The sequence below is a fragment of the Aythya fuligula genome, chromosome 29 (genome assembly GCF_009819795.1).
Source record: "Aythya fuligula isolate bAytFul2 chromosome 29, bAytFul2.pri, whole genome shotgun sequence".
In the NCBI taxonomy this organism is placed as follows: domain Eukaryota; kingdom Metazoa; phylum Chordata; class Aves; order Anseriformes; family Anatidae; genus Aythya; species Aythya fuligula.
Window position 1 is genome coordinate 2769281 of NC_045587.1, and position 22638 is coordinate 2791918.

The window sequence follows — 22638 nt, forward strand, 5'->3', positions numbered from 1 at the left end:
CATACCTCCCCTGCACACAGACAGGGAGTTGGTCTTCTCCTGAGACATACAGTCTCCCAGGCAGCAATTCACAGGTAAGTACCTCTGTGCTGGCCTGGACAGCCACAGCTGTACCCCTTCACCATGCAACTCCCATTTCATACAGCCCCAAGATGGTGCTGCTCTGCAGAGTATTAAAAATGTCCAAAAAAAAACCCACCAGAATTCACCTTGTGCCTGAAATGCATTACATTATCAGTCATGTGCAGAGGACGAAGGGCAATTTCTTGATTCTGAAACACAACAATGCATCAGTTTCCTCAAGGCATCCTTGAGCTCCTGGTTCCTCATGCTGTAGATGATGGGGTTCACAGCTGGAGGCACCACCGAGTACAGAAATGACACCACCAAGTCCAGGGATGGGGAAGAGATGGAGGGGGGCTTCAAGTGGGCAAACAGGACAGTGCTGAGAAACAGGGAGACCACAGCCAGGTGAGGGAGGCACATGGAAAAGGCTTTGTGCAAGCCCTGCTCAGAAGGCATCCTAAGCAATGCCTTGAAGATCTGCACATAGGACAGCACAATGAAAACAAAACATACAATGGTTAAAGAGGCACTAAACATGATAAGCCGACCTTCCCTGAGGTAGGCATCTGAGCAGGAGAGCTTGAGGATCTGGGGGATTTCACAGAAGAACTGGTCCACAACATTGCCTTGGCAGAGGGGCAGGGAAAATGTACTGGCTGTGTGCAGGACAGCATTGAGAAAGCCACTGCCCCAGACAGCTGCTGCCATGGTGGCACAAGCTCTGCTGCCCAGGAGGCTCCCGTAGTACAGGGGCTGGCAGATGGCAACGTAGCGGTCATAGGCCGTGGTGATGAGAAGAGAATACTCTGAACCAAAGAAGAAGACTAAAAAGAACACCTGTGCAACACAACCTTCATAGGAGATAACTCTTGTGTCCCAGAGGGAATTAGCCATGGCTTTGGGCAGAGTGGTGGAGATGGATCCCAGGTCAAGGAGGGCGAGGTTGAGGAGGAAGAAGTACATGGTGGTGTGGAGGCGGTGGTCGCAGGCTACGGCGGTGAGGATGAGTCCGTTGCCCAGGAGGGCAGCCAGGTAGATGCCCAGGAAGAGCATGAAGTGCAGGAGCTGCAGCTCCCGCTTGTCTGTGAATGCCAGCAGGAGGAACTCACTCACAGAGCTGATGTTGGGCATTTGCTCTTTCTAGGCTTGGGGTCCTGCTCAAGGAACAGAAAGACGATGTTTATTAATAATAGAATTACATGAGAAATAGGTTTTCCATTTCTCATTTAAGACTCCAAACATGCTAACTCACTTCCAAGAAGACATTTGGCAGATCCCTTTCTTGCATTTGGATTGATGCTGCCTGAGGCTGTCCTTTGGAGCAGATGACTCTGCTCTGGGCAGTGCAGGCCAGACCCTGTCCTACACCAATAGGTAAAGAAGATAGGTGGACTTGTAACTTTTCTTCTAGCTTACCCACCACTTATGTGGAGAGTCTCTAAGGCAGAAATCCTGCACATTTCTCCTTCATTGCAAGTGAAATACTGTGGATCCTGTGGATCCTCTCCATGGTTTCAGTTGATCTGTTCTGCAGGCCAACTGCAAACGTAGGTTCACCCAAGAAGAACACGAACACTGCTGAGGGCAGAAGAAGCCAGGCTCAAAGTGCACATCTCCTGACCCCTCACCCTGTCCCTGTACTCACCTTCCCCCAAGCACACTGAGGGCTCATTCCACATGCATGTGAAACCCCCATCCCCAGCCAGCCTGCAAACAAGAATAGCAGCAGCACAGCCAAGTGGAGAAGCCAGGAGGAATGCCAGCGTGCTGCTGCAAGGGGAGGCAAGGCCAGACAGACGGACAGCCGGACACTCAGCAGACCCTCCTGTGCTGCAGCTCTGCCTGCAGAGGAGGCAGCTCCTGCTCATTGCAATTGATCTGTGATCACCTCAAGCTGGCAGACACCTCCCAAAGACAGTGCACTGGGCATTGGAGAGTTGCAGCTCCTAAAGATCGCCTAGGATAAAACCTGAGAGGACTGCTATGATGATGTTGGTGCAGTCCATGCGCTGAGGTGTGGGAAGGGATTTTATGAAGTTCGTTAATGACATATTGATCCATCACTGCAATGCTCTAGGAGTCTCAGTCTCCAGTACAATCCTGACAACCCATTACCATGAAACCTGCCTCCCCTCCACTGCAGGATTCTTCAAGCACAGGCTACAGACGAAGTCTTGCCTTTCAGGTAGACCCTGCCTTGGTCTTCCTCTTGAACAATCTAGGTGGAAGGGGATGGGGAGCAGGATGTGGCCCTCACTATCCATGAAGAACTGGTTGGTGACCTGCTACGGCACTTGGATGTGCACAAGTCGATGGGGCTGGATGGGATCCACCCGAGGGTACTGAGAGAACTGGCAGAGGAGCTGGCCAAGCCACTATCCATCATTTATCAGCAGTCCTGGCTATTGGGGGAGGTCCCAGTTGACTGGTGGCTAGCAAACGTGACGCTCATCTACAAGAAGGGCCGGAGGGCAGACCCGGGAAACTACAGGCCTGTCAGTTTGACCTCAGTGCCAGGGAAGCTCATGGAGAAGATTCTCTTGAGAGTCATCACGCAGCACTTGCAGGACAAGCAGGCGATCAGGCCCAGTCAGCATGGGTTTATGAAAGGCAGGACCTGCTTTACGAACCAGATCTCCTTCTATGACAAAGTGACACACTTGGTGGATGAGGGAAAGGCTGTGGATGTGGTCTACCTTGACTTCAGCAAGGCTTTTGACACCGTCTCCCACAGCATTCTCCTCAAGAAACTGGCTGCTCTTGGCTTGGACTGGCACACGCTTCGTTGGGTTAGAAACTGGCTGGATAGCCGGGCCCAAAGAGTCATGGTAAATGGAGTCAAATCCAGTTGGAGGCCAGTCACTAGTGGCATTCCCCAGGGCTCGGTGCTGGGGCCGGTCCTCTTTAATATCTTCATCAATGATCTGGACGAGGGCATTGAGTGCACCCTCAGTAAGTTTGCAGATGATACCAAGTTAGGTGCGTGTGTCGATCTGCTTGAGGGTAGGAAGGCTCTGCAGGAAGATCTGGATAGGTTGCACCGATGGGCTGAGGCCAACTGCATGAAGTTTAACAAGGCCAAGTGCCGGGTCCTCCACCTGGGATGCAATAACCCCAAGCAGAGCTACAGGCTGGGAGAGGAGTGGTTGGAGAGCTGCTAGGCAGAGAAGGACCTGGGAGTATTGGTGGATAGTCGGCTGAATATGAGCCAGCAGTGTGCTCAGGTGGCCAAGAAGGCCAACAGCATCCTGGCTTGTATCAGGAACAGTGTGACCAGCAGGGCTAGGGAGGTGATCGTCCCCCTGTACTCGGCTCTGGTGAGGCCGCACCTCGAGTACTGTGTTCAGTTTTGGGCCCCTCGCTACAAGAAGGACATGGAGGTGCTTGAGCGGGTCCAGAGAAGGGCGACGAAGCTGGTGAGGGGCCTGGAGAAAAAGTCCTATGAGGAGCGGCTGAGGGAGCTGGGCTTGTTCAGCCTGGAGAAAAGGAGGCTCAGGGGCAACCTTATTGCTCTTTACACATGCCTTAAAGGAGGCTGTAGAGAGGTGGGGGTTGGTCTATTCTCCCACGTGCCTGGTGACAGGACGAGGGGGAATGGGCTTAAGTTGCGCCAGGGGAGTTTTAGGTTGGATGTTAGAAAGAATTTCTTTACCGAAAGGGCTGTTAGACATTGGAACAGGCTGCCCAGGGAAGTGGTGGAGTCACCATCCCTGGAAGTCTTTAAAAGGTGTTTAGATGTAGAGCTTAGGGATATGGTTTAGTGGGGACTGTTAGTGTTAGGTCAGAGGTTGGACTCGATGATCTTGAGGTCTCTTCCAACCTAGAAATTCTGTCATTCTGTGATTCTGTGAAATGCCATTCTCTAAAGCATCTTCTACTCCTCGCTGGAGAAGCAGAGAGACCCATCCTGACAGATGCTATCAGCCATCTGATGTGCCAGCTGTAGAAGACCCCTCTGGCAACCCCACCTGCATTGCCCTGCTGCCAGAGACTCACGGTGTCAAGAGCCTGCAGTTGTGTCCTGCCACACGCTGCCCTCTGTTGTTGCGCTCCTCACTGCCTCCAAGCCCTCTCTCCTTCTCTCCTCTCCCTGTGCCACCTGCGGTCAGAGCTCCCAGCCCTTCTGCACTGTGCAGAGGAGCTGCTCCTGGGCACAGCTGTCTCTCTGCAGCGCTGCCCGCTTGCCAGGAGCTCCCCTTGGGCCCAGGAGCCCGGCCCAGCTCAGCGGCACAGTGTGCATGGTTTTCCCTATGGGCCTGCATAGGGAAGACCATAGCATCACTTGCTCTGTGCCATTGGGCTGCCTCCGCAAGGCCTCAGGGCTGACAGCTCCCAAAGGCAGCAGGGTCTCTCCTGGGTTGTGGTGTTTTAGGCAGACTGAAGTTATCACTGACTGCTCCTGTCTGAACAGGGGAGAGACTGATTTTAGAAATGCGATTTTTTCTACTAATGTTTGGTTGTCAAACTTGTGCTTTAACCTGTCGGGCACCTAAGCAACACAGCGATGTTAGCTCACACCCACCACCACTTATTTGTTGAAATATAGACAATTTAGAAGGATAGAAAATGAAATATAAGATTAACTGACACAATAACAATAAATAATAATACATTTTATTATGATGATTATGACATGCATAAAGCAAATGATGCACAATACAATTGCTCATCACCCACTGACCAATGCCCAGCCTGTCTCAATGCAGCAGTCCCCCAGAACCTGGCCAGCCTGGTCTAGGATCTCCTGTGCAGGTCCCTTGACCTTTCTTTGGTTTAGGGCAATACAAGCTTTCAGAATGCTCAGTCCCAAAATAGGATTATAATCAAAGTTTACAATTTATTAAAGGAATAGAGCTAAGCAAACAGCTCTGGGTGCGTCGGGAGTCTCCGCTCCACCTAGACGCACACCAGTTACATCAAGTAGCTGATTTTTATGCTCCTAGGCTAATACATATTCATTACTACTTCTAAAAAAATCCAGGTTATTATAATTAGCTTCCGGGTTCCAAACCCTCCTACTGGAGCATGCGCATCAGTCTCCAGTGGTCCTCCTGGGGGTCTTTCATGCTGAAGGCTCATAGTCTTCCTCTCAGGTTTTTTTTCTTGTCCTTCCCCTTTGTACTCCTTGGCAGCATGTCAAAAGATTACACAGCGTCCCCTGCAAGTTTTGTCTTCTAGCCATCCTTCAGCTTCTTTCTTTCTTCTCCTTAATCTCCTGTTCACCTGGCCAGATATCAGGATCTTGCATAGTGTCCCATTCAGAAGTCATAACAGTTACTAGTTGTTAGCAGTTGTTCTGAAACCCCCAGATATCAGAGACTTCAAAGAAAGAACATACAAATACAAATAGCTCTCTATTGACACTTCACGTGTTGTTAAAACATTCCTCACAGGCCATTCACAGGGACACTCCAGTCACATCTATAGCAATGCTAAATCAACCACAAAGAAGGCAAAAAGGCTGTAACTGTTAGGATTAAGAGTTCGGAATAATAAAAGCAAATAGGCTCATGGATTTGAGGAATATTTCTGAAGATTTGATAAATTGACTATAATGAGGGGGAGACTGGGACACTGGGAGGAAAAGGAAGAAACCACATCTGTGGAAGAATTAAATTGCCAGTGCAGGACCCAGAGACAGACAGAACTGCTCTCTATTGACACAAATTGTTAAAATATTCCTTTGCAAGGTACAATAACTATATACATTAACCATTCTGTTTTTCTTAGACTTGTGGTTATACAAGGGTATGTAAGACAGAAGGTCACATTCATCATACCATACGGCCCTAGCACCATTCCATACTGACACAAATCAGACGAACATATATCACACAGAAGGATTTGGAACATTTGCTTCCCTTTCTCAAAAACTTCTGCTGTGTTGCCCCATGTGATGATGACATCAGTATGTTGGAGGTGTTCAGGAGCTTCCCCATGGTCCAGGGCAGTCTGGATCAGCCCATGGAAAAAGTAGGGCTGTGCTTCCAGCCCTGGGACACCAGATTCCAGGTAGACAGGACAACCCTCCATGTGAAAGCAAAGTGTTGCCTTCACACTGCTGCCAAAGGGATGGAGAAAAATGCATTAACAATATTAATTGTGGCATAGCACTTGGCTGCCTTTGACTGCAGTTCATACTGAATGAAGTTCTAGCATGCCTGGTACAGCAGCACTCAGTGGTGGTGGGACTTCATTCAGGCCACAGAAGTGCACCGTTATCTTCCACTCACCATTAGAATTTTGCAATGTCCATATTAGACTATCAAAATTTGAGTAAGTGTTGCTGATCACTCCTTGGCTCTCCAGTCAATGAACCAGCTCATAGATGGGAATCAGGGAGTCTCTGTTAATGCAATACTGCCTCAGGTGCACTGTTGTGGTAGCGATTGGCACCCGCTGATCCTTGGCCACCAGCAACTCCACAGCAGAAGGGACCTGTGAGAGAGTGGGCAAGATAGACAACTGCTTGATGTCCTCTGTCTCCCAGGGAGTCATGCCCAAAGTCCATCCAGTAAACTTTTGGATGTTTGAAGTACACGTTCCTGAAGTAATCGATGCCAAGGATGCACAGAATCACAGAATCATCTAGGCTGGAAGAGACTTAAACAGAGCATCTGGACCAGTCTCAGTGAGGTGCTTTTGCCACTCTTTTGGCACACAGTTTAACTCACTTCAGCCTCCAATACAGTTAACTGTTGGGAACCTCCTGTCATTCTGGAAATACAAATGGGTACTTCCCCTTTATAATTTGATTGCTTTAGGGTACACTGTGCGCCGCTGTCCACTACAGCCTGATTTTTCTGTGTGTTTGATGTGCCAGGCCAATAATCCTCAAAGTCCAATACACTCAATTGCCCCCTTCTTCCCTCTGGCTTGAGGCTGGACCCTTCTAGTCCTGCTCGTAGAAACTGGAGCAGCAGTTTTCTCAGAAGAACCCCTTTTTGCCAATATTCTTCCTTGCACTTCTTGTATCATTGCCTCTAGGGCGGAGGTCGATTTTTGCATCCCATTTTCTCATGGCCTCTCCATGCTCACACTGTCAAAACCACAGAATCACAGAATGACAGAATTTCTAGGTTGGAAGAGACCTCAAGATCATCGAGTCCAACCTCTGACCTAACACTAACAGTCCCCACTAAACCATATCCCTAAGCTCTACATCTAAACACCTTTTAAAGACTTCCAGGGATGGTGACTCCACCACTTCCCTGGGCAGCCTGTTCCAATGTCTAACAACCCTTTTGGTAAAGAAGTGATTTGTGTCTCTTTGGAATTGCTGAGGTGATGACACAAATTTCTAAGCATTTCACATTTTTTTTTAGGATTCTGCACTTACTCAGAGGTGAAGTTCCAAAGCACTAGATGTGCCCACTGCTCTAGGTGTCTGCCCAGATCCTCGAACTCTCCCTGCCACTCCTAACTTTCCTGCCTCTGGACAGATCTCTGGATGGCACATTTAAGTAATTGTTTAAACTTAAACAAAAACTGAATTGCATTCAGGAGACCTAAAAATAGGAACATGCTGGTTTGACCATCCCAAGGATATTCAAAGCTTTGAAGAGCTATTGTAATTAGCCTGGAAGAGAAGCATGAGGTGAAGGAGAAAGGGAGAGTGAAGAAGTGGGGAAAAGCATCCCCCACCACCCTGCATAGATTTACTCCCTGAGGAGAAAAGGCAAAGACTGTAATTCTTAATAGTTTCCAAGAGATGAAGAGATGGTTTCTGAGGTATTGAGGGGGCAATAATTTGATCCTATCAGAAGTCAGTGTTATCCAGTACAGCAAAACAGTAACCTTAAACCAGCCCCCAGAACTGATAAACAGCATGACATGGAAGTTACTAATGTGCTATACAACACAGTTTTGAAAAGAAGCACAACAGACCCCAGATCAAAAAGATCAATATTGTGATCAGCAACTGTTAAACTGATCTAATGCTTATAACAATTTATTTTTAAAACGCTCTTGTCAGATCTGGCATCTCAACCTTTGTGCTCCACGCTAGGCACCAAGAAGACTTGCTGTGGTTTGACCCTGCAGGCAGCTCAGCACTACAAAGCTATTCATCCAATGGGACAGAGGAGAGAACTTAGAGGGAAAAAAAAAAAAAAAAAAAAAAAGTAAAAGTTCATGCGTTGAGATAAAGGCAATTTAATAGAACGCAAAAGGAATTATTATTATTATTATTATTATTATTATTATTATTATTATTATTGACACCAATCGACTAAGGTCATGATATTTTTGTGTGTGTATCAAAAGACAGGAAAGGTGGTGGTGATTAATCAGAAAGTGACAGAGCTGAGCATGACATAGATTGTATGGAATAAGTGCTGGATATTTTCTTAGTTTTGTCTGAGATGGAGTTAATTTTTCTTCCTAGTAGCTGGAATGGTGCTGTGTTTCATTACAGAATCACAGAACAGTTTGGGGATGAAAAGACCTTACAGATCACATAATTCCAACTCACCTCTCATGAGCAGGGAAACTTTCCACTAGATCAGGTTGCTGACAGCCCCATCCAAACTGGCCTTGAATGCATCAAGGGATGGGGCACAGATCTAATAGATCCTTGTCCTCCCTCCACCAATATCCCCAGGTCCTTTTCCCCTGGACAGCTGTCCAGCCACCCTTCCCACAGCATTGCATGGGGTTCTTGTGCCCCAAGTGCAGGACCCAGCACTTGGCCTTGTTGAACTTCATGCAGTTGGCCTCAGCCCATGGGTGCAGCAATCAACAAGACAGAAGTCACCTCACCAGCATTTTTAAAGCCATGGGCTGACTGCTGCTCTTGCAGCTTCTTGGCTACATGCAGTTGTGAGATATGTTCATCTGATTCGTGTCAGTATGGAACAATGCTAGGGCCGCATGGTATGATGAATGTGACCTTCTGTCTTACATACACTTGTATAACCACAAGTCTAAGAAAAACAGAGTGGTTAATGTATATAATTCTTGTATCTTGCAAAGGAATGTTTTAGCAATTCGTGTCAATAGAGAGTTTGAAGGGAAATGTATTTGTAGGCTTTTCCTTGGAGTCTCTGATGTCTGGGGGGTTCAGAATAACTGCTAACTATTATGACTATTGCATGGGACACTATGCAAGTCTCTGATATCTGGCCAGGAGATTAAGGAGATGGGGAGAGCTCAACTAAAAACAACTAAAAGACAAAGCTTGCAGGGGACGCTGCACAAGTCTCTGACATACAACCAAGTTGGACAAAGGAGAAGGACAAGAGGGAGGAAGACTATGAGCCTTCAGCATGAAAGACCCTCAGAGACCCCCAGAGGGACCACCAGAGACTGATACGCATGCTCCAGTAGGAGGGTTTGGATTCCAGAAACTAATTAAAATAACCCTGTTTTTTTTTAGAAGTAGTAATGAATTTGTATCAGCCTAGGAACATAAAAATCATCTGCTTGATGTAACTGGTGTGCATCTTGGTGGAGCAGAGACTCCCAGTGCACCCAGCGCTGTTTGCTTAGCTCTATTCCTTTAATAAATTGTAAACTTTGATTATAGTCCTATTTTGAAGACAGAGCCATTTCTTACACAGCCAAGCCTTGTGCCTCCTGCTGTCCAGTCGTGGACTCAAGCAGAAGGGCATATGTGGGCCTTCTTTCTGTCTGGGTCCTCCTGGGTATGGAGGCAGAGGGGATCCCACAGTCAGCATGCCAGCCAGGTGCCTTCTGCTGGCCTAGCAGGGCCACTGGCAGATGTCCGCACAAAAGTACAGATCCCAGGGAGAAGGCAAGGGTGACCTGCCAGCTACAGACAGAAGAGACCTCACACTCCCTTTCTGTGACACGTTCCTGCTGCTGCCCTATCCACTGCAGAGACAGAAGTGACCTCACAGTCCCTGCCACAGTCACATTCCTCCTGCTGGGGCAGGAGATCCTGAGGCAGAGCTGACCTCTCTAGTCCCTTAGAGACTAGGGCTCACTTTTCTGGATTAGAAATTTAGCAAATGTGTCGTTCTGCTTGTGGTATCAGGTCTGTGGTTAGGCTATGGGCAAGCTTTGTGGAATAGTTTTTTGTTTTACATCTGCCTAGAAGTTTGGGTTTAATAGAGCATGTTAATGCTAGTATTGAAGGCAGGGATTAGGGTGAGCACAAGAGTAAAGGCAAGGGCGAAAGACTATGGGCTGAATTTTGCTTCATGGAACCCTTTGAGTTCAAACATTAGAATAGGGGATTCCTGTCAGGGTGTTGGAGTAGCATTTAGTTTTAGGGATTACTCTTTAAAACTCTTTAAAATTGGGCACTCTACAAATTGGTTACTCTTTAAAATTGGTTACTCTTTAAAATTGGCTAATGGCCTTACATCAATGTTTTAATTCAGTGTTAAAGCAGCATCAACATTACCTGCAGCCTCTTACCTCTACGAAATCGTTGTAGAGGATCACTCACCCTCCTCCCTCCCTCTCTAGGGATGTCTGGATCAGGCCCTGGCTTTGTATTTCATAGATTACTGAGGGCAGATTGAGAGACATCAGTCAAGGCAGGGAGGTGCTCAGGTGAGAGCAATGTGGGGAAGCGAGGTGGATATCTATGTCCTGCAGGGAAACAGGTGCAGACATGTGACAGTATAGGACAGCCTATGGTGGTTATTGTCAAGGATCTTTTGCAAGATGAAAGCCCCCGAAGGAGCCAACAGCTTTGTCTGATGGGCTCTGGCCCTTGTGTCTGTCAGTGATGCCTATGATGAGACACCTCATCCTTACAGCAGTAGGACCTCAGTGCCTCCTCAACCCCCTCCAGGAGCCTAGGAGATGTCCTCCTGTAGCCTTGTACTTGGCACTGCCCTTACCCACCGTGCATTGACCGAGGAAGAGCCCTAAACCCCGCTGGAGGGACAGGGTCTCCCTTCCCAGAGGCTGGGGTCAGGGCCCGACTGTTGGACTTCATGGGACACATCGAGGTTTCCTCAGCATCAGGGCCACCTTTCCTGGGCCTTGGTCTCCCCGTCATCACTGCCTGCCCTTTTCTGCTCTAACAAGTCCATGGGGAGGCCTTGACAGTAATGTCCCTCAGTGGGACCGTTAGCACTGTGAGAGGCTTTGGAGTTTGCATCAGACTTGGACTACTTGAGAAGCTGCTTCAGCCACCCAGATAAAACTCCTCTGCCAGGCACAGCATTGCTGGGGGCACTGCGTGCAGCTGGCATGGGGAGAGGAGAGAAGGGGGAGAGAGGTTCAGGGCAGCCTGGAATAGGAAGGCAGGGGAGAGCTGGCAGAGGGAGAAATCTTCCCAGCCACCTCCCCATGGTAAGTCTCTGGGTGCAGGGCAATGCTGCTGCACACCCTGCCAGGCTCTCCTGGAGCTGGCACAGCCCTCAGCTGATGGGAGGTGTCAGGAGGACGCTTGGTGTTGGAGCTGAAGGGCATGCAGGGCTTGTGTGCTGCAGGGTCAGCGTGCAGGGCCCGAGGGCTCCCTTCTCTTGAGGCCGTCTGCAGGCTGTGAAGCCGGGGATGCAGGCAGGGGTGGCCAGGGCTGTGGTGCAGAGCAGGGTCCCTGCTGTGCCCCAGAGGCTGTGTGCCGCGGCAGGGCCTCTGCTACCTGCCAGTCTCCACAATCAGCCTGCCTGGGGAGCTGCCCAGGGGCTGCGGGGAGAAGCTGCAGGTGGAAGGAGCCCCCCTGGTACCACAGGGCAGGGCAGGGTCCTGCTGCTGCCCAGAGCCTGCTGCCTGGGGCAGGTTGCTCACAGCCCCACACCACCCTAGGGCACTGCACTGCAGAACTGCCCGGCAAGAGCTACCTGAAGGCAATGCACTTTTTAGAATCTGCTTCATTTTCCTGCCCATGTGCTGAGGCAGAAGGATGGTAATGGAGTAAGAACATCTTTAGTAGAGACAAAGGCTCCTTGAGCATTGCTGCTGGTCTGAGGCACCTCACTCACCTCAGCATACAGACACCACCTTTGTTGTTTCTTAAGGAGTTATTTGACCTTCTCCTGTCCTGCAGGCAGGGACATGTCCTTGCCCAGTGGACTTCTCAGATCACTCAGGGTTCCTTTTTACCTGTCTACACCAGGACTGACTGCTGCAGAGCCCACAGCACAGCCCCCTGCTTCTTTTGGCACCCTCAGAACACCAAGCAGAGGTAAGCCAAGCAGCTGCAGAAAGCTCTTCCTGTGAAAGGAGTGGGAAAGAATGTGTTCTGTGTGACTGCTCTATGAGATGTGCAAAGTATTTTGGTCAGAGAAGTCCTTAAATTTTACAATGTCACTTCTTCTTTTGGACAGACTACCTTGCTCAGGGGCAATAAATGTGTAACAACAGCTCCATCACCGAGTTCCTCCTGCTGGCATTCACAGAAACGCGGGAGCTGCAGCTCCTACATTTTGGGCTCTTCCTGGGCATCTACCTGGCTGCCCTCCTGGGCAACGGACTCATCCTCACTGCCATAGCCTGTGACCACCGCCTGCACACCCCCATGTACTTCTTCCTCCTCAACCTCGCCCTCCTCGACCTGGGCTGCATCTCCATCACTCTGCCCAAAGCCATGGCCAATTTCCTCTGGGACACCAGGGCCATCTCATATCATGGATGTGCTGTACAGCTCTTTTTTTTATTCTTCTTGATGTCAGTAGAGTATTGCCTTCTCACCATCATGGCCTATGACCGCTACGTTGCCATATGCCAGCCCCTGCACTACGGGACCCTCCTGGACAGCAGAGCTTGTGCCACCATGGCAGCAGCTGCCTGGGGCAGTGGCTTTCTTCACGCTGTGCTGCACATTGCCAATGCATTTTCATTGCCTCTCTGCTGTGGCAATTCCCTCAACCAGTTCTTCTGTGAAATGCCCAAGATCCTCAAGCTCTCCTGCTCAGACTCTTACCTAAGGGAAGTTCAACTTACTACAGTTACTGCTTTTCTATTGTTGGGGTGTTTTGTTTTCATTGCTCTGTCCTATGTGCAGATCTTCAGGGCTGTGCTGAGGATCCCCTCGTAGCAGGGACGGCAAAAAGCTTTTTCCCCATGCCTCCCTCACCTGGCTGTGGTCTCCCTCTTTCTCAGCACAATTATTTTTGCCCACCTGAAGCCCCCATCTATTTCCTCCCCTTCCCTGGATTTTGTTCTGGCATTTCTGTACTTGGTGGTGCCTCCAGTAATGAACCCCTTCATCTACAGCATGAGGAACAAGGAGATCAAGATTGCCATGTGGAAAGTGATGACTGGGTGTTTTTCTTGACCAATATATTGCCTGCCTTTTTCTGTAAACCACTTGTAATTTTATTCATGATAGGCGAAGCCGGTGGGTCTTATGTTCTTGTGTTGTCATGGTAGTTTTGTTTTATTCTCAATTTTATTTTATTGGATGTTTTCCACAGAGAAATATAATTCTTCATTTTGCTTGAGTATTTAAATGAATTAAAGTGCCTTTTTTTGTCTTATATCCTTCCTCTGAGATGTTTCCTGTGGCTGCAGAGGCAGTGCCTGTGTGCAGAGGTGGAGGAGAAAAGAGTAATGGCCCAGCAGTCCAGCCCGAGAGCACTAGCACTGGGACAATGCAGAGCTGCTCTCCTGCCACTGCCACCCTCTCCTGCTGAGCCCTGTTGGCAGTTTAAGGCCTGGATGCTCCTGTAGCTTGGTGCCAGAGCTGCTGTGGGGCTGTGCTGGGACTGCAGGCAGGGACAGGCAGTGGGCACTAGAGTGACACAGCTGGCCTCCAGAACAGAATTTCCCTCCTAAAAGGGCCGTGCCTGAAGGCTCACGTCATCTTTCGGAGTTGCTGTCACATCAGAACGTTCTCAAAGAGAGTCCCAAAGGCTCCCTGGCACATAGGATGTGCTGGGAGAAGAGCAGGGCCTGTCCAGGTGCAGGAGAGACACAGGAACAGAAACCCTTTGCTGCTGCTGCTATCTGCAGGCACATCGTACGCACATGGAGGGAGGAACAAGAGCAAGCACAAAGGCCATCAGCTATCCCTAGGGGTGTCATGAAGGCCAGTGGGGCAGAGTGTCCTCAGGATCATTCTTCCTGAAAGTAACAACCATGGGGCATCTGCCTGAATAGCACAGAATAGTCCAGGGGGAAGGCACCTTCAGAGACCATCTAGTCCAAAGTGCAAGATCTGAATGCAGCTTTGCAATGTGTTTCCTTGAACCTCCAAGGTCCCTGTGCCCATTTCTCATGCTTTGGGGCATATCAGAGGAGGACAGAACAAGGTGATGCACCCACCACAGGGCTGACGTGCCTCCCAGCCTCTGGCAGTGGCTGCAGGAGCAAGAGGGACCCTTCAAGTGCTGCAGTGCACTGCCTGTATTTGTGTAAGGCAGGGACTAGTGTCTCTGTGCAGCCCAGTGTGGATGAGTAGTGCACGAGGCCAGCTCAGATATGGGCACCTCACAGAGCCTTGACCATTTCTCTGTGTAGAACTCCAGCAATTATCCCCAGTGTTCGCATGAGATTTTTGTCACCCTCCTTGCACAGGTTCATTGCAAATGCCTCTCTCTGACATGTCATTCTACTCTGCCTTTTGGATTGGTGATGGCATCAAACTGGTGGCTGTTGGTGACAGCCAACATGGCTTCACACAGGGCAGATTGTGCCTGACAAACCTGGTGGCCTTCTACGATGGGTTTACAGCATTGGTGGAGAGGGGAAGAGCACCTCACATCGTGAACTTTGACTTGTGCAAATCATTTGACACTGTCCCACACAATAGCCTTGTCTCTCAATTGAAGAGACATGGGTGTGATGGATGGATCACCTGGTGGGCGAGGAATTGTCTGGATGGTAACCCTCAAGGAGCTGGAGTCTACAGCTCAATATCCAAGTGGAGGTCAGTAAAGAGTGGTGTTCCTCAGGGGTCAGTATTGGGGCCAGCACTGTTTAACACTTTGTCAGTGACATGGACAGTGTGACTGCAGTCTCGGTGAGTATGTTGATGACACCAATCTGGGTGGTGCAGTTGATACACTGAAGGGAAAGGATGATGTGCAGATGGACCTGGATAGGCTTGAGAGATTTTCCTGTGGGAACCTCATGAGGTTCACAAAGGCCAAGTGCAAGGTCCTGCAGCTGGACTGGGGCAATCCCAAGCACAAATACCAGCTGGGTGGAGAATGGATAGAGAGCAGTTTTGAGGAGAAGGACCTGGAGTGTTGGTGGATGAGAAGCTCAACCTGTGCCGGCAATGCGAGTTTGCAGCCCAGAAAGCCAACTGTATTCTGGGCTGCATCGAAGAAGTTTGGTCCAAAGGTTGAGAGAGGTCATTCTCTCACTCAACTCTGCTCTTGGGAGACCCCTTCTGGATTACTGCATTCAGCTCTGGGGCCCCAAACTCAAGAAGGACATGGAAGTATTAGAAGTAGTCTAGAAGAGGCCAAAAACAGGATAGAGAGGCTGGGGCACCTTTTCAATGAAGACTGGCTGAGAAAGGTGGTTCTCTTCAGCCTAGAGAGACCCTATTGCAGCCTTCCAGTACCTAAAGGGGGCCTTTAGGTAATGTTTTAAAACTAAAAGAGTGTGCTTTTAAATTAGGAATAAGGAAGACATTCTTTCTTTTGGGGGTGGTGGTCAATGGAACAGGTTGCCCAGAGAAGTTGTGTCAACCCATCCCTTGCCCCTTCAAGGCCAGAAGCCTCCCATGCCAAACCACGATGGACACCCCCCCCGTAAAGTTGCTGTTTAACCTCATCTTTTCTGCATGTGGCCTCCTCTGCACCACAGAACCCAATCTCAGCTCCCACTTTGCCACAAGTGCTCTGCATGGGCACTACAGGGCCTAACTCTACCATGTCCTGCCCTGGCTCTGCCATCCCACTGGGCAGGGGAGAGGGTGACAACAGCAAAGGGATGTGTTTGGGTGTGGAAAGTGGGGCCTGGCATAGACAGGGAGTTGAGGGAGAGGACAGGGCGAGGCAGCAAAGGCAGCATGAGCAGTGGTGTTGGTGCGGGGCCACGTTTATACCAGGATCCTCAGTGGGGAGCAGCTGGTAGGAGGCGAAGGTAATACTGTAAAAGCCAGTCAAAGTAACTCTCTAAGACTCAATTTGGAGTTTTAGAAAACAGGCGTTCTTTTACTGAGGTGCTGGACACACAGGGGATCACTCCAGTGCTTACAGAACTGTTTGAGCTATAGGGGTTATATACAAGCAAAACAAACATGTTAATCACATTTCCCCAAAACATATTCATACTACTTCCTGTAACTCATTAAAATCAGTAAGTGTCGCTGACACATGCACATTTGTTTCCCCTGTCTTTCAGGGGTCTCTGGTGGTCATCGGTAGTCTTCCTCACGATATTCGTCAGTTGAATCCAGTTCTTGTCCATGCTCAAGCCAACAAAATCTTTCTTCTCTTATTCTTTCATCTTAGGCATGCATACAAAGCTTAGCTGGTTACGCATCCAAGGATATATGCATAGCATGAGTTTCTCACCTAATCTTCTGACACATGCTCTAGGCCTGGGTCACCTTGCCCTCATTCTGAGATACAAGTCTGTAGGCTCTTATAAATAAAGCTGACTAATTAGTGACCAAGGTAACATCAGGGATGAATGTTTCTAAACTTCCTTCTCTAACAGAACCTAGAAAAGGTTTCACCTATCTGCTAATGAAGCTTATCACATTTGATGCCATTGTTCTGTCACGGAAGAGACCATTTTTCCTTTGATCTTGGTATCGAGGGAAGGCCAGGAAGTGCCTCCTAAGGCTGCTCCTGCCAGCAGAGACAAGGCCGGGGATGAGGGGAGGAGAGGGGAATGGAAGGGCCGTGGTGAGGTCCCTGCCACTATGTGGCCTGGTTGCCCTGCAGGAGATGTGCTGGCCAGCAGGCCTTGTGAGGTCACCCAGTGCCTCACAGAGCACCCCAAGGCAGCAGGGATGGCACTGGAGAGGTGGCTGGCAGAGCCCATCCAGGGGCTGGCTGTGGGTCCCCTCTGCTGCAGCCGCCTGATGGAGTGTGGCAGGAAGAGGGCAGGCAGGGCTCGGGGCTACCATGCTCACAGTTCCCAGTTTCTTTACATGGTTCCTAACCTGAGACTTGTCCATCAACTGTAAGTGTTCCTTGCAGACGACCTTGTGAAACGCTGGGATTTGGTGAATAAATCTCATTCTGTTTTCCAAGGAGAAGAGAGCCTCTCTTTCCCATCTTGTGATGCTCTGCTCTGCATCAGGGTCGGAACAGCTCCATACATCACAGCAGGCTTAGACCAGACTGCAGGAAGAGCAACCCGGAGGAGAGAGCTTGGGCACAACCAGGGATGCCATATGAACCAGCAGTGTATACGCGGATATGGTCACATCCACATTGGGATGCTCTAGGAGGAGTGTGTCCACCCGGGCAAGGGACTTCTCATCTTCCATGACTCCACACTGGTGTGGCCCTAACTGGAAGAGGGCTTCCCAGTGTGAGGCTCCTATTCTGAAGGACTAGGGAGGGATGGAGACGGTTCAGAAGAGGTGTGCCAAGACAGGGCTAGGGGTCATGTGTGTGGAGGCTGAGAGCCCTGCGCTTCATAGGCCTGGTGAAGCACAGGCTCAGGGCACCCTTGTAGGAGCTCCTGACAGATAGAAATCTGCTTTCAGATATGATGGCACATTTTGGGTACGGGTAAAGAGCATGAGAAAGGAAATCCACCAAGAAGTGGCTGTTTTGGAGGTCCAGAGTGGTGATGAGGAGAAAGAAATGCCACTCCAAGGGCAGTGCTGTGGTGACTCAGAGGGTGTCTGCTTCAGCCCATGGCTTGTGTTTCAAGTCAGAGGCAGTGAGCACAAGGAGTCCCTAGTATGGGTAGGGAGATGCTGTGGTGGGGAAGCAGGTTGGATGTCCCCAAGCTGCAGGGAAAATGGTTCAGGCATGCGACAGGATAGGACAACCTGTGAGGAGATGTCCAAGGGCACTGGCAGGGCTGGAAGGCCCTGACACAGCAGAAGTCTTTGTCCCTGTGGCTCTGGCTGTTGTCTCTGCCACTGGGGCCTATGAGATGACACATGGTGCTCCTGGCACTGGAACCATGTGGCCTCCTTGCAGCCCTGTGCACTGGAGTTGTACTGTTGTCCTTTAGTTGCCATCACACACCCCAGATCCTACTGCCCCTTGAAGAGCAGCGTGAGGGACAGAAACACTCTTCCCAGAGCTGGGTGTCAGGCCTTGATGCTTGCTTTGATAAAACACATCAAGGTTTCCTTGCCATCAGGGCCACCTTTACTTTGCCTTTGCCTGCCTATCATCACTGCCTCCCGTTTCCTTTCCTAGCAAGTCCATGGGGGAGCTGTGGTGGTAATGGCCCCCAGTGGGACCAATTAACACTCCCAGAACCTTCAGCATTTCTCCTGGCCTTAACCTCTTGAACAGCCTGCGCTATCTCCTCTCAGCATCAGAGGTGCATGGACTCAGTGCCAAATACACCCTGGGGCTCGGCACAATGCAGAGAGCCCTCCTGTGCTCTCTTTCTGCCCAGCAATTCCTTCAAGGCTTCAGGGCTTTTACGTCTAATTGGGGAGATTTCAGAAAGCTAGTGAATGAGGCACATTTCAATGAGCAGTTGATAATAAGGGAGCTTTCCCTTCAAGCTGGATTCTTTATTGATTTATTTCAATTCCCTGCCCTCTCCCTTTGCTATTGATCCAGAGGGTCACCTAAGGAGGCCTGGTCAGCTTGGAAAGGCAGTCCCTTGAGGCCAGGCACTCCGTGGGCAACCTTGCTCCTCACCTCCCCAGCCTCACCATTTCTCTCAGGAGCCACCTGGGACTTGCAGCACTTCTCCTCCCATCAGACTTCTCCAGTCAGGACTGCAGCTGCATGTTACAGCTCTTTTGCACCAACTCCCAGCCCTTTTCCCCACAGAACTGCCTGCACGCAGGCACAGAAAGACTGCTCCCCATTGAAAACCAACCAAAGTTAAGTGTGGTACTGTTCAGTAAATGGTAAAACACTCTCCTCAGCTGTGTGCCCAGTGCAAGCTGCAGCTAATGAGGTTCACCTTCCCCAAGGGATGGCCATACAAGGACTGTTCTAGGCAGAGTGTTTGAAGTGATGAACACGTGCTCTTTTATTTATTTATTTATTTTTATTTTCTTTCCTATGTTGGAATAATTTGTTTACCTTTCCAGGCAGACCTTGCTAGGTTCAGGGGCCCCTCTGTACTGGAGGTGTTTGCCTGGGGCTGGCAGCTGTCAAGAGGAGCTGTGGGAGACCGGAGGCCCTCAGGAGCTGCAGGTGGAGACTGGGCAGTGTGTCTCAAAGGATTGATACCAGCCATTAATAAATATGAAAACAAAGGAAAACAAAGTCACAAAAATCATAAAAGTGGAAATGTGCATCCATAAATTATCAATGCTTTAGAAGTTTGCCTTTATTTCTGTTTAGTTTTGTTTTCTTTTTTTTAAAAAAAAAACAACAACTTTTCAAAGCATTTCTAGTATTCTTAGGCCAACACCATTAAGATCATTCTGCATCTTGTACAAAGCCCTGTGCCCCCCAGATGAACCTTATCATATCCATGACAATTCAGAGTCTTTGCAAAAAAGTGCATAACACTGAGATGTGGACCTTGCTGCACAGATGGAAGAAAGCAGGGCCACGAACATGCACGCAATATTCACTTTTCCAGGTGACAGATCCAGGAGATGTGGAAGTGTGGCAAAAGTAGAAAACATGCTCAGCTTTATGGCCAGGACAGAGTATGCATTCCCCTCCAGGTAGGAAAGAAAGTTAAAAATGAGACCGTCTCTGAGAGGAGCAGCGTGCAGAGGGAGAGAACTAGCACGCCAGAAAAGCCCTGATCACTTCCCACACCTCAGAGCACATCCAGGCAATGGACTTTCAGGTGCTTACAGCTGGAAGACAGGAGCTGGAGATGTAATGCAGAGATGGCTGAGGCAGTGCCTCCCAGGCTACAGTAACAGCCAAGGGAGAAGAGATGTTCACCTGCCTGGCTTTAGATGGTCCCCTACAGCACAGGAGGATTCAGGCCCCACAGCATCTCCTCTGGCACCACCAGAAACTGGGCCTGAGGTCAAAGGACCATAAGGCATGTTGGCAGGGTCCTCAGGAGGCCTGCAGCCCAAGCTGTCACAAGCACGGTCAGAACAGGCTGTTCAGGGCTTGATCCTGTTGCATTCTGCAAAACCAGCAAAGACGGAGACTGCACAGCCTCTGGGTGACGCCTGGCTGAGCTCATGGTGAGAAGGCTTTTTGCCTTCTTTTTAGCCTGAAGCTCTCATCTTTCACCTTCACAGCTGTTGTCTTTTGTCCTCCCACCCTGAACCCAGCTGAAGATCCTGGCTCCGCATCCTTCACAACCCCCTCAGAGATACAGCAAGAGGAGGTCCCCCTCGCCCTGCCCTTCCCCATGCTGGACAAGCCCAGCACCCTCAGCCTCTCCTCATGGGCAGAGTTCTCCAGAGCATCTTGGGGACCCTGTGCTAAACCTGCTACAGCTTGCTGACATCCCTCCTGTCCTGGAGACCTGAAAATCAGGAGCCGTCTTCTGGATCACGCCTTCCCTGCATTCCCTGGCCATTCCCAGCTCACACAGCCCAGTACACTGCTGGCTGTCCTTGCTGGTTACAATTCCTTTGTTATCATCCTCCCTTCCTTTTCTGTCCTCTTCAACTGTTTTTACCTTAACCGACAATTTCTTTCCATTTTCTGATTCTCTCCCGTATCCCTGAGCACAGAGGAGAGGGAGATTTTTGGCAAAGACTGAGGAGAAAGAAGGCACGGAGTCCCTCAGCCCCATCGGTGCCCGCTGCTATGAAATGACCTCTTTGGCACTGAGGAGACACGGGGGGATGCCTCCCATGACTGGCATGTTGGAATGGAAGGACGCGGGCCCTTTAGGAAGGACAGGCTGGGGACACAAGGAGGGGGCATTGCCCTCCCTGTCAAGGAGCAGCAAGTAGCATCCATCCCTGCAGCTCTGCCTGGGGATGGATGTGTTCATTTCTCAAATGAGTTAATTTTTCATACTTCAGAGAAAGGAAAGGCTTACATTTTAGACAATCTTTTATTACAAAACATTCTATCGCATCTGTGGTCATAATTGCAAGTTGGCTGCCTCCAAAGCAGCAGGGAAGGACACGATCCTCTTTGTAGGATAGTTGCTGTCCTGCCAACTATAGTGCATTAAGACTCACCTCACTAATGACAGAGCAGCAATTAAAAGGCAGGGTAAAAAGTGCTTATGCATGATATCTTCACAAAGACCCCTTATTCTCCTTGTATATTTTACTAACTTGAAAGAATGAAAGTTATTACAAAGGACACTCTTTTGTCTCTTCAAGGACCCAATCTGAATACCCTAAAGTGTATCTTCAATATTACCTGCTTTCACTGCTTGTCCAGTCCATATCTATTAAAACAGTTTTAAACTGGAAAGATGACATTCACTATTGTTTCCAAGTTATTAATAAAAACGTCTGATTTTTTGTTGTTGTTACCTATGCACAAAGCCTTTTTTCCTTTCCTCCCATGAGTCATCATTCTCCCTATTTCCTTTGGAAACGAGTTTCAACATCAGTTTTGAATTTGATTATTTCGTGCTTTGGTCTTTCACCTTCTTGCCTTTACTAAGCCAAAAGTACCTGAGACTCTTAAACTGCCTTCTCTAAACCCATTCATTTCTGAAACACAATTCACTAACACTGCATGCAGTATACAATCAAGACCCCCGTCTTTTACTTTCAGAACACAAACCCAACCTTTCCCCTTATTTCATCTTGTTAACATGTAGGTCACTGCACTTATTTATTTATTGGTAAGTGGTATGATCAGGAACAGGAGAGGGGTGGGGAAAACAAAGAGACATCTTGCAAAAAGCAACACAAAGCAACAACTTACTTACCAAGATGTTTGCAGAGGAAGAGTTCAAATCACAGTATGGTTTGGGTTGGAAGGGCCCTTAAAGACCATCAGTTTCCAACCATGGAAAGCCATGGGCAGGGACACCTCCCACCATATCAGGTTGCCCAGGGCCCCATGCAGCCTGGCCTTGAACACCTCCAGGGATGGGGCATCCACAGCTTCTCTGGGCAACATGTGCCAGCACCTCACCATTGTCTAAGCAAACAATTTCTTCCCAATATCTAGTGTAAAGCCAAAAATTTCATTAAAGTTATTAAAGTTATAAGTTATTTAACTTTTAACCTATTCTCCCTTGTCTTATCATTACACTCCTTGATGAACAGTCCCTCCTTATCTTTCTTGCAGGCCCCCTCCAAGGGAGTTAAGTTGCTTTATTTTAGCCCATTTTACTTTGACATGAACAAAAACCAGGAGCCATAGCAAACAAAACTGTTGGATAGGTACAAATCAGCCTAGGGCAGGCATAACAAACTCTCGATAAGGGGTTTCTACTCCCTCATTCTCCTCAGTGGGAGATGATTCTGAGGAACAATACAAGTCACTGGGAGCCAGCACCCGCCCTAACAACCCCAAAAAACCCGCAGGACAAGCCCTGGACCCTATACCTGGCATTACGAGCCGGCATCGCTACCACCACCCGGGACCCACCCCGAGCTCCGAGGGTCCCCCCGTGTCGTGGTTTAACCCGGCCGGCAGCTAAACACCACGCAGACGTTCGCTCACCCTCCCCCTCCCTCTCTGGGACAGG

The 22638-nt window shown here is 49.3% G+C and overlaps 1 protein-coding gene and 1 pseudogene across 1 annotated transcript; one reads left to right on the plus strand and one right to left on the minus strand.

Annotated features, from left to right (window-relative positions):
- Nucleotides 1-234: 234 nt before the first annotated feature.
- On the minus strand, nt 235-960 carry LOC116499887 (olfactory receptor 14J1-like). The gene has a single exon (XM_032204736.1). It carries the CDS (start codon nt 958-960, stop codon nt 235-237), a length of 726 nt encoding a protein of 241 aa, XP_032060627.1.
- Nucleotides 961-12337: 11377 nt separating this feature from the next.
- LOC116499888 lies at nt 12338-13264 on the plus strand (annotated as a pseudogene).
- The last annotated feature ends 9374 nt before the right edge of the window (nt 13265-22638 follow it).